A 13,187-nucleotide genomic window follows, 5' to 3' on the forward strand; every position below is an offset into this window, starting at 1 on the left:
TTTTTAAGTAAAGAGTATTAAGTTACAGGCAATTGAGAGAATTTTATGTCTTTATTGATGCAGAATTGATGATAGAATGGTTTAATATTGTTGTCATCACTGTCTGTGCATGTTTAAACTTCATTTAGTTGAGAATGATGGGAATGGGATTTCTGTAATGACCTCTTAGTTGGCTGGGCTAGAGTCGAACTTCACTGGACACCAAATGGACTCTTAAGTAGGTGTCCTTCATACTCTGAATTGTCTATCAATGGTATATCATTAGGAGTTCAGTTTTATGAGATATACAGAAAATGTATGCATTACCCAAAAGTTACACGATGTAGAGATTGCCGAAAGTTCAGTTCTGACATGACTAAGGATTCATGTTGAATTTCATCATATTTGACCCAGGGTAATAGTCGCACTGGCCTATCAACGAATTTTAAACTATTTTCACGATTTGTGCTCCCGAGTTTGTAATATTGTCGAATAATCCTCGATAATTCAGTGCTAGTAGCGTGCGATCATAATTCGTGAAATGTGGTTTCATATTCCACTTGGGATACGTTATTAAGAAATATTCTCCTTCTGTTAGATCAACACATTTTCAATATGCTTATTAAGAATTAAGCTATGTGGAGGGTATTTTGTGTACTGCGGCACATTTATTGATTTGCCGTTACACAATAAAGATTGTTCACCACTGGTTTAGCCTGTAATGGTACCTGATAAAATCTTAGAGACCAACTTTAGTTGCTATATTTAAATTCAAAAATCACATTCAAATCTAATCCTAAATCCTATCTTTAATTTCTTCAAATGACACAATCTCATCAAAATATCTAAAAGACATCAATTCCATTCAAACCAGTTAGAAGTAGGCTAATTAAATAAATGTTTTATGTCAAAATACAGATAATGACACGTAATTAAACATAAACCTCCATTAATACACCCATAAATCTTGAGATTCTACATTGATATCTGGTTAATTTTTCACATCATACTCATAGCTAGTAAATCCATGGCTTTACAGACATTTTTTCAAAATAAATTAAATCACCTCGCAATAAATTGACTACCCACGACTATATACACTGTCTAATGGATCCAAATAACTATAATTCCCATTTCTAATGAAGAGTTATTGTGACAATTTCACTTTTTATATGAAATAATCTTCACATAATCCCAAAAAATTTTGGCTACATTGGACTTATGTAGACATCCAAATTTGTCATCTGATGATTTATGACACAACAAAGGCACTCAATGTTAAAAAATATTTTCTACTTTATGACAAATGTCTTGAAAAAAATTTCTTCAAGTCACCAAAATAAAAGTACTTAATTCCATTTCTTCAAGTAGGAAGTCGAAGTAGAAATGATTGAAGTTGATGGATATTTGTAGCTTCATTTATGGATATAGAAATTAAAATGAGTAGAAATTTTTGTTTGATAATTTATTTGTTGGATGACTCATGAGAGATTTGAGGATGAATGATTGACCAGAAATGAAGAAGTAAGTCTCACTGAGCTCATATTTTGAATACAATATTCTTACGATAATATGAATTCATACTGGAATTTCGTCAGCTTTTGTTGAGAGCAGTTCAGTTATATTTTGAGTCTAGATTGAGTCTGTTTCAGAGCAGCACAATAAAAAATTGTAAATAAATTAAAATACATCGTCATGGAGCCGGCAAGGTAATATTGCTTCTTATCGCTAATACGGCGACATAACGGTGCCCTAGTGAACAACATGTCGCTGTTCAGTTTCTCTGTATAATGATTAAGAATTCAGCTTTAAGTGAGAATAAAACCCACAAAATTCATATAATTGAGAGATACATTCATCAGATCAGTTGCTTAATCAACCGATCACAGAAGTTCCATTTTCGACAGATCCTCAATTATATTCAATTCCTAAATACCATTCTGATTCAACATCACACATACTATTGAATTTAATTGAAACTGCTCACATTTTCTAGTGGACTGGACATGCACACAGACGCCCACAAGATTCCGCAGTATATAAGCTGTCAGTATCAGAGTTTGAGGAATGTAAGAGATCTCGAGGAAGCCCAAAAAATTGATCTCTGCATCGTACAGAGCTTTAATAGAACCCGAAACTCACTGTCCTTAGTCCAGAGTCACGCTGATCTGTGAAATCATTATCTGCCATTTCTATGCCGTGAGCTTTTCAGACAAGAAGCTATAAAATCTAATAGGACATAAGGAATGCATCTCCCAACTTAGTTAAATGTCATTTGCATTTCCATAACAATCAAACAATTGTTAATATCATCCAGACAATCTTAATGCCGATCATTTTAATTCCAATTACTTCACTAACTGTATCTAAGTCTCATTGTCATTATTCACGACACAATTATCGAGGATTATGCACGTACATTGTCATTAACTTTCATTCCACTCCACAAACATATTAAATATCTTTTAATTCTATTTATAGAAAGTAAAACTAGAAGAAATCTTAGAAAAAATGTCACAATTTTCAGTCGGAAGCATTAACTACTGTTTAAAATTAATCTCCTCCATTCATACAGTCAGCGTCGGCATGAGATTTATTTATTTTTACTATGTGATGCAGTATAAAACTTTAATTAACATAAAAGAAATGAAAAGTACAAAGCCACACGTAATATCATCGCAATTATAAATTTTTATGCTTCATTGGGACGGTCGCCAATAGCATCAGCTATCATTTTGACTTAATGCTTTACTTCTTAGGTTTTGAACAAAAAAATTCATTTATCCATCAAATCGATTTAATAACTTCCTCACGTTTTACAATAGGCTGAGATAAAAGAGAGACTTTATGTGGAAGCTACGGAAATATTGAAAGTGTGGACAGATGGCTTGGAGATATTGATGTTGACTTAGATGGCTTGGTGAGTTTGGATTATCGATTTATTAAGTAAATATAGTTTTTAATCCTAGCAAGCAAAATTGGATTAAAGAGTGGCAAAGACACATTAAAATGAATAGACTTAGGAGGGCTGGACACGTTATCAGAAGATCTGTAGATGCTCCATTGGTATAGGTATTTAAATTCGACTTTTAAAATGTAAAGATACTGCGCAGTAAGCCAAAGAACTAATAGAAAGAAGCTGTCGATAGAGACAGTGATACACTTGGAATTGGTAATAAGCAAGCGGTAGCCAGCGATAAAACCAGCTTCAGGAGGCCATGGATCACACTGGACTAAAATCTTGCAAAATGAAAAGAACAACTTTAGTTTAAAAAGTTTTTACAACAAATAATATTTTTGACTATTTTATCAACCAATTAGGAACTGAATCTAAATAAAATTGAGGAAAAGAGAAAGATTTAATACTTTCATGCATAAAATTCCAAATTTAAATTTTTTCGAAAAATTTCATACATTTGTATAAAAATTGAAAACCGCAAAAAACCGCAAAACCGCGGTTTTTGAAATTTTAGAAAACGCGGTTTTTTAGAAACCCTATAATGTTAGGACTAGCCCGAGCAACACAATACGATGAACAGTATTTTCGATGAAAAAATGTTTCTAAATCACCCGATCAGCGGAACTTCGTATTTTACAGTTAATTTGCGAATACATTGTGCTATTCTGCTAGACTTTCCTAGACCAATGAGTGAGCATCTCTCTCGAAAACCTGCAAGTTCCTAGATTAGATGAGTAAAATTGCCCCTAAAGTCCTTAATGATCTGGAACTACAAACAGACTTCAAATATCTCTCTCGCTACACTCTATAAATCTTCATCCTACAGCCATTCATCTGTACAGTCATCCATTCAATCTAAATAATTTTAACAGAACATAAAATCATAACGAAATGAAATTTTTTCTAATTCCCCCGAGGGCAATTAAAGAAATTTTCATTTTTTCTTGTTTTAATTTTCATTATCGATTTTTAGTCTTATGTCTTGACTTATCATTGCATCGTACATGTAGTGCTTCTATGTACATATTTTTACCAACAATTTAATTTCTATTTTTTTGTATAATTTAATTATATCTTTCCGCTTCAATGCATTGCATTTCTTCCTATGTGCTCTTTATGAGCTCGTGAATTGTGAACATTTTAGAGGAAGTTTTTCTTTTTTAAGGAAATGAGAGTTCGTGCTTGAAGACATTGTCTATGGTTTATGAATGCTGGATTTTAAAGAGATAAATTTTATGTTGTTTTAAATATTGTTAAGTCTGGTGTGGTTTCTAGTCGTTTTCAGACTTATTCAATCCTTTACATTCGCTTCTGAAAAATTCTAATCATTTACAGGAGTTTCTAGTCATTATCAAATCAAAATTTCCAATCTCCAGCAGCTATTTCCAGTCCATAAAATTCTTTCCTAGTCTCTATAAGTTGCTAATTATTTCGCCTATTTCTTAGTCGTTCCTTGTCGTTTCTATTTCTATTCGCTGTCCTTCACTACCATTCTCAGCAAAATTGTCTGTGTACCATTTGGTATTGGTAGTTACAGACAGCTTCAGGTGCTAACTATGAGCGACCATAGATCACAGTTGATCTGTATTAACAACGAAGTAAGCATGCTTAGCATATAAGTATAAAAATTTCAGAAATGAAGTCAAGCTTCTAAGCCTAAAAATTGTTTATTTATAAATTTGTGTTGATATTTTGTTCAAATGATTGTAAAGTTCAAATGATTATCAGAATATGTTTACACATGTATTTTTTTGATTAGCAGTGATGAGCAAACTATTGTTTGTGATACGACTTTGCATCACGAGTACAAAATAAGTCGTGAATTTGTTAAAATCTTTATTAATCATTTTGCCGTTTTGACAACAAAATGACATGAATTTTGCTACATCGTTCCATTTTTTCACCGAACCTGAGAGAATATTTCGCAGTGTGTTTCTAATCTGGTGCTGGATTTCAGTCGGTCTCGGTGATCTAACACTTTCATGAATATGAATATTAAGTGCGTTCATGAACACTCTTATCCTTAAACCGGTTTCAACTTTTGGATCAGTTCAAATCCGGCACTATCAAGCTAGAGCTACGCCGGTCTGGTACCAAATTTTGGATCGATTAGCCGACTTGTGGTTAAGATCTGATTATAGATAGCAGTAATTCAGTACCTTGTCACTCATTTCAAACAGTGGAACTAAAACAGTTGAAAAAGTATGTTCAAAAATAAAATGAGCAAAAATTAGTGAAAAAGGTTGTCCATTCCTGCAAATAATTTCAAAATTGAGCTTCAATACACATACAAAAATGCTAATCTCAGCTGTTGATTAATTTAATTTAAATGAAATAATCATTAGTCAGTGTTCTTTTCTCTATTAAAAAAGATTGATGTTCATTTCAAATCATTGCAGATTTAGTGAATCACACCTAAAAAATGTTAAACCTTAAGCTTTTCACCTTATTTCTTCTGATCAGTGTATTAAATTTGGATATCGCATCCAGCTACAAGTGCAACTTCTTAGAAAAAACTCAATCATCAGACAGAATTTACACATGTGTAGCAGCACAAGATTCACCTGGAAAGGAACATCATTTAGCTCACAAAACTGATAATGACGTCTTGAGAGTCGATTATGAATTAACATCAACTGACAATAGCCCAATTATGACAGATACTGACTATCCATTCTGCACAAAATATCCAAAATTGCAGAAAATTTTACTCAAAAAAGTTAAGTCAGTCGACAAGAACTTCCTTCAACATTGCAGCAACTTGCATTCATTCACAATTTCAAGATCGGAAACAAAGTTAATTCCAGCACTTTTGTTCTCCAAAAACACAAAATTGGCAACTTTGGACTTATCAAAGAACGCAATCACAACCGTCAATGAAAATGCTTTTGTTAACAATAAGGAACTGATCTATTTGAGCCTCGATGAGAATAAATTGTCAACAATTCAGCCAAACACATTCAAGGCACTCACAAAAGTCGCTCATTTAGGCTTGAGAGGAAATAAAATTAAGATTTTAAATCCAGCCTGGTTCGATACCTTGACAAACCTTAAATATTTGGATCTTGGCGCTAATGGAATTGCTGACTTACCAAAAAATATTTTCAGTCGTTTGGGAAATTTACAGAAATTGTATGTTGATAACAACAAGCTTACAACTGTTCATTCTGACTCATTTGGCACTGCTAATAAGTTAGCTGAAATTCATTTGGATTACAACAAGATCAGCTCAATTGATGAGAAGATTGTCGATAATACACCTGTTCAGAGATTCGTATTTGATGGTGGTGTATGTATTAAGCAGAAGAAGTCAATCAAACGTGATACTATGAAGGCAGAATTGAAAGATTGCTTCGCTGCCTATCGCGCAAGAGCGTAAATTTTGTGTAAATGTGAAAAATTTATTTTTAATTCAATAAAATAGATTAAGTTGCACTTGATTCTAGCAGGCAATGAGCGTGTTCTCAAGAATAGAGAAAGCTGAGAGCAATGCTCACGATAATGCTCATCTAATATTAAAGTTAATAAGCTCTCGAGAGAATGCTCTTTGTCTGTTAGATTAAAGTAGTGATTTATTAAAAATTTTGACATAGAAATTTTCAATTGTTTAACTTACATACTTTGCAGGTCGTAAAGATCAATTCTGATTCATGAATTCTCTTAAATATGTTTTCCTAAAGCTGGTTCTATCGCTGGTTTTTGTCTGCCAATTACCTATACCAAATGTCATGACTAATCGCTGACTCATATAAAATTGAAGTTGACTTGACTCATTTTTCAATTTTTCCCTGAAAGGGCATTCTATAACAGTAACATGCTTGGTTCAATATTGCATCACATATATAGATGTTTCGTAAATTGGCCCTAAATCAGAGCATTCTGGCCGATTTTTGATTCTAGCGATTTGTCTATATTGGATTTCTTTTTTGCTCTGAGGTTTACTATCAGAAGCATAATAACAAAACGTTTGTAAATTACGTAACCCTTAGGGAGAAAAAGGGAAAAAGGCTTATGGAGTACAAATTTTGTCGCAAAGCGTTACATTGGTGGGCATTAGGGTGTGATTAAAATGCTTTATTTAGCGTTACTTAATTTCCAAATGTTCCATAAACAAACTGAACTGATTACTCTCTGCAGCCAAAAAAATCAAAACATTGCTAGAAAAATAATCAAAAAAATATTCCGTTATCAGTGTCATTGCTTTGCTCTAAAAGCAATAAAGCTAAAAAAATGTTGAATTATTTTCGGCTTTTCATATTTTTACTTGGTTTAATTAATTCTCAAGTTGTGTATGCTTTTAAGTGTGATTTTCAAGTAACTAATGATCTATTTCGAAACTACTATACATGCTTAATATCGCAAGAATCAAACAATATCAACGAAGTGCATTTACCCCAAAGTTTTGATGGCGACGTCTCGAGAATCTCGATTCAAATAAATTTCTACGATATCACAGAATCGGAATATCCATTTTGTCAAAGATTTCCAAAATTAAAAAAAGTTTACATGACTGGATCTGGATTAGCTTTAATAGATGGAAATTTATTTCAACGCTGCAATGATTTAATGGAAGTAACAATTGAGGCTGCATCTATCCAGGATATTCCCGAAAATTTGTTCTCAAACAATATTGGATTGACGACTGTGAGCATCACAAAAAGCAAGTTAAAGACGTTGCCAGAGAAAATCTTCGAAAACAACAAAAATCTTTATTCAATAATTTTGGACGAAAATGAAATTGTCAGCTTGCCGCCAAAAATATTCAAGTCACTTACATCACTTGACAAATTGTCACTAAGCAACAATAAAATCAAGCAGCTAAATCCATCATGGTTTGAAGATCTGAAACGATTAGATATTTTAAACTTGGACCACAATGAAATATCGGAACTACCGAAAAATGTCTTTAAGAATCTAAAAAAATTAGATTTGCTGCAAATATCCAGCAATAAAATTACAACAATTCATTCTGATTCATTTGGATACATCCGAGAGCTAACACTTGCTGATTTTGAAAATAATACAATTAATGCAGTTGATGGAAAGATTTTTGATGTTCTGCAATCAACATTGCTCAACCTAAGAGGAAATACTTGCTGTCAATCGTTGGTATGGCGTGGTGATGATGAAATTAAGGATTGTTATCAGAATTATCAGCCAAGAGAAGAATGAAGTTTTTGTGAAAAATAAGCTTTATTAATAAAATTAATTCATTTTTACTGTTGGTAAATTTATTCTGTATTCTATCTATACTGTAAATGTATACTAATTGAATGGGAAGGTTCGGAAATTAATAATTGCTTATAAATCGGTTTTAGATCCTCTACATTAACGATTTGAATCAAAATATGAGCCATAATAAACCGACGTCCTAAATCGTTACGCATATTCCTCGATCTTATCTTGATTAACTTCATTAGCGTTCTTTAAAATCTTGTCATTTATTTCAGTTTAGGGACGTTATTAAAATAGTTTATTTCAGGTTTATCGCTCAAATGGTTTTTACATGTTTAGAACAATGAAGGTGCATGGCTCAAATTCAAAGATATTCGCTGAAGGATTGAGTTATTAAAACAATGTAACAGGTAGAATAGTCCAATTAAAGTTGGTGTTTTATGCTTCTCGTCACACTTGAGTGTAAGCCCTGAAATCGATTTCGAGTTCTTGAACCCAATTGGTCCGGTACACTAACCTCTGCATCTCATGACTTCTGAAATTGAATTTTGTCACTGCATTTGGAGTACCTATAACTAATAAAAATCCGGTTGAATCCAGGTTTAATCAGAAATTGTGACACTAAGAAAAATTCTGAAGAAATTTTGGTTATCAATAAAATTTCGAGTTACGTAATGCAGCATCTACTAAGTACTAATCAGCAGATTATTTATTTTCTTCTTCTCCAAATCTTGTTTATTGGACTTTTGTTTTCAAAATTTTAATATTATATAAAAATTGTAATGGTAGGTCAGGTTTATTATGTGAAATCTGTCTGACACAGACTGTAGAAAAAAGAGCCACAAAACAGGATCGTTCGTAAATTTGATGAAAAATTTCTCAGTTTAATCTGCTCGGTTTAATAACTTAGACGTACATTTTGAACATTTTTGCTTTAATTTTTTGATACTTTGAACTTTTGTGACAGTGTCTTACTGATTAGCAGTTTCAAACCTTCATTCATCCTTAATCTAAAATTGCAACAATGCTGAGCTTCCGAGTGCTTAATTTCATCTTTTTCATCCTGCTGATAAACTCAGAATTCAGTTCCAGCTTTAAGTGTAGATTTAAAGCTCTTAGAGATCCAGCTACACCTGGCTATATTTGCTATGTTGAATCAACAGTCACTGAAGAAGTTCATTCGCCCGGTAAAAGTGACATCGACGTTAAAATGGTCGGACTTAAGAATTTTAAGAATATAACTCAATCAGAATATCCATTTTGTGAGAGATTCCCGAATTTGAAAACTTTTAGTGCATCTGATGTCGTGTCCATTGACACAAATATACTTGAAAATTGTACAAATTTAAAAATTGCATTTGTGACCAAGAACAGAATTCCAGAAATTCCTGAAAAATTCTTCACAAAAAACACAAATTTGGATTTTATTTCATTAAGTGACAACAAGTTGACGTCACTGCCCGAAAATATTTTTGTGAATCAGCATATCCTTCGTGACTTATACTTATCAAAAAATGAACTTACAACTTTACCTCCAAATATTTTCAAGTCACTAACAGCACTCAAAGATTTACAAATAAATGACAATAAAATTAAAATTTTAAATCCAGCATGGTTCGAAAATTTAATAAGTTTAAGGACTCTCTTTATTGAAAATAATGGAATTACGGATATACCAAAAAATGTTTTTAATTCCTTAAAAAATTTGGAATATCTCTACATCAAATCTAATCAATTAACGACTATTCATTCAGACTCTTTTGGACATATTCAAAAAATATCGTGGATTGATTTGAATTACAACAAAGTCAACGCAATTGATCCAAAACTTATTGAAAATACTTCAGTTCATCGATTCAATATGTTTGATAATGTGTGTTTTCAGGAATTTGTTAACACAAGGAAGAGTTTAAATGATATGAAGACTTGCTTTGCAAACTATCAGCCTCGTGAGGAATAAAGTGAGATTATTTTAATAAATTATTAATGTTTTTGAATTGACGAATATTATTTTTTTGATCAGACTAAAATGAATGGACAGAGGAACAGAATTAGGCAGAAGCATATCTGCTGTATAATATTCTAAAGCTCCAAATTATTGTCAATCCATAAATCATTTTTATACTTGTTTAAAACACTAAATAAAGGCTAGGACACTCATCAATGAACGGCTCATCCGAAGCCGTTTACTATTGTTAATCAAATAAGATGAGCGTCTGAGCCTTACACTGTTTATAATAAAAAGGACAATTTATAATTGTAAAGATAACTTGATCAATGATCATCCATTGTTTTTAAATTCGAATAAAGCACTGGAAAACCAGCAGTGGAGAATGATCATCCTAATAGCCCTCCTGTATCATTATTTTTCTAAAATATTAATTCTGAATATTTCAATTTTAGGTTAAGCGAGCACCACATTGGAGACAATGCATTTGGTAACCTGGATGATTCGGCGGGGATTCGTTGATTTTTCCCACCTATATGTCAGGGCACCGCTACGCTGCATCGTACACGTAATTACAAGAAGTTGCCCTGTCAGTACAGTGATTGTTGATTTTGATCAATTTTTACTGCAAGAAATGAAATTTGCCTTATTGTGTTACTCGGGTATGGATCTCATCCACCTCAAACCATACCCAAAAAGCACACGACTTTTTCTACGTTCGATCTACAGATCGATTGTAATCCATGGCCTGCCTTAGTTTGCGTTTGCAGCGAGCTCTATCGTTGGTTTGACAATTACCTTAATCTCTATCGACAGCATCTTTTCTAAGTGTTAACTGATAAAAAGTACTGAAATAGTGACGAAAATTGATAATTTCTATATAACAGTCAGTGCTCGAAAAGGAATTACGTCAAATCCACAAACCATCAAAAAGCGTAGATGTCACGATTATTTGTTAAAATTCCTCATCCAACCATCATCTCACTTACAAAGTAAATCATTTCAAGACTTTTAATTCACAGCATATTCTCATCCATAATCGTAATGATGATGATCGTTAAATCGAGAAGTCCATCATTATATGATTCAATAATGTTTTTGCCTTCATACATACATGCACATTTCATTCATTTTTTCACGCTCGAATAAGATTTTGATTGATATCTCGCTATTCCTTATTTCTACCGCATTATTATTATTACAATAATTTTATATTATGACGATCTTTTTGCTATATTTGTGGTATAATCACACAAACAATTGTTGTGGCTATAAAGATGTGATGATATTTCTACTTAGTAAAAGTCTCTATTTATGCTTTTTAGTTCCGAGCATTTTAGAACAATTTTATGGCTTTATTGAGGATTGGGAAAGTTGATTGGAGCTGTTCGTTAATGATAGATGTCGAAAATTGGTGTTTTTAGGCTTTTATGCTTGAGATCAACACGTATGATATGATGCTGAGGCAGCATCTGAGTATCACAATGTCCCCAGCGCTTCACTATGGCGACAAGACATGAGGGCATCCTCACGGCTCCATGACGCCAAAATTCGGACCAATCAACGCATAAATTAATTTTGCCTCATCGTGTTCTTCAAAATAAGATTCCCTAACAAGCAAAGAGCATGCTTTCATAGTACAGAAAGACCACTTTGGTACTTAGAAGCAATCTCTTTGCCTGTTAGGGATTAGCACTCAAATTCAAGAATCAGAAACTAACTTTGCTGCTCGGACATATCAGCTGTGATTTATGGCCTCCCTCAGTTGACATCTAAAACTGCCCTTTGTCAATTGCCGATACCAAGTGCATGGGGAACTAGGGAGGCCGTCGATTCAAACTACTCGCCTGTAGCGTGGCAGCCCCACAAACAAAATTACAAAAGGAATACCAAGTGCTTGGAATGTCGTCTTTATCAACAACCTCCTTTCAAGAATCAAATGCTGTTGCTCGTATCAGCCAAAACCAGACATCATTTAAGACTGAACCCAATTTCGATCATTTGTAATTTATGTCACAGTAATTAGAATTGAATTAGTTCCAACTTTTACAAAAAAGCCTACAATCAAATAATAAAAATTAATCCAGCACTTCATTATATGTAAAGGAAATTTAATTTATATGTAGCTTGCATCTCGCATCTCTGAATCAATGTTGAGATATATGATATAGCCTTAAGGAAGTACAGATATACAGTTATGCGTATTTCAAGTTCAATGTGACATGCATTACTAATGTAGATCATGTAGGTCATGTCATGTATGAATCTTTTAAATTTAATTCAGATTATGGCAGGTGAAGTTGAAGGAATTAATTGATTTTTTACAGATTGAGGTGAACTTGGAGGCATAAAGCATGTTTAATGATTTATTGTGTACAGTCGTCGCAAAGTCGGCCAGTTGTAGGATCAATAGATTGCCATTCACATCCTGTTTTACTCACAACATTGTTGCCTTATCTTTATTAATCCACTTAAATATTTTTAACTATTAGTTTACATATGAACATTATTTTCTGTTCCTGCATATGCTTCACATTAAGTACCTTACCATGATTACCATAATAAATTATTTTATCTATTTAATAATCTCAAATCTAATTTGCAGTAAATCGTCCACATATTCAATTTTTATATTGAATATCTGTAAAACCACAGAGTGTCTATAATTTGCAATCTTCTGTAACTATATTTGCCTATTTATGCACCTTTTATTTTGCAAATAAAAAATAGCGAATAACTTTAATATGGCATTTAGAGAAGTAAAAAAATTGTAAATCGATTTTAGATTTAATATCGGTAAAATAAAATTTGCGGTTATGTGATGAATGGAAAATTGATTCTGTTGGAAATTTCTCAAGGGATGATGACTTCAAATTGGCTCAAGGAAGAATTTTAGGTATTTTAATGAAACTTTATGGCTGTTGATTCTAATGGCTACTACGCTACTAGGGCTGTATGGGGGCAGATAATGAGCTAGTCAGACGATCCAGATCTATCTGAATATTCAGCTTTACTCAATAACTTACTTACTTACAATCTTCCTATGTGGAGCTTAGTTTACAACAAAAGGCTTTCCATCTAACTCTGTTGCTGGTTCTGTCACCTGGTTTATACAAATTCTGTGTC

At 32.7% G+C, this 13,187-nt stretch overlaps 1 protein-coding gene across 1 annotated transcript; it reads left to right on the forward strand.

Moving 5' to 3' along the window:
* The first annotated feature begins 5,297 nt into the window (after positions 1-5,297).
* Positions 5,298-8,168, forward strand: LOC139089633 (platelet glycoprotein V-like). The gene is made up of 2 exons (XM_070639214.1): positions 5,298-6,313; positions 7,153-8,168. Exons 1-2 carry the CDS (start codon positions 5,361-5,363, stop codon positions 8,108-8,110), a joined length of 1,911 nt encoding a protein of 636 aa, XP_070495315.1. The 5' UTR covers positions 5,298-5,360; the 3' UTR covers positions 8,111-8,168.
* The last annotated feature ends 5,019 nt before the right edge of the window (positions 8,169-13,187 follow it).

This window comes from Chironomus tepperi, unplaced genomic scaffold (genome assembly GCF_022539635.2).
Source record: "Chironomus tepperi strain 1889 unplaced genomic scaffold, CSIRO-AGI_Ctep_v1 contig_184, whole genome shotgun sequence".
NCBI lineage: Eukaryota > Metazoa > Arthropoda > Insecta > Diptera > Chironomidae > Chironomus > Chironomus tepperi.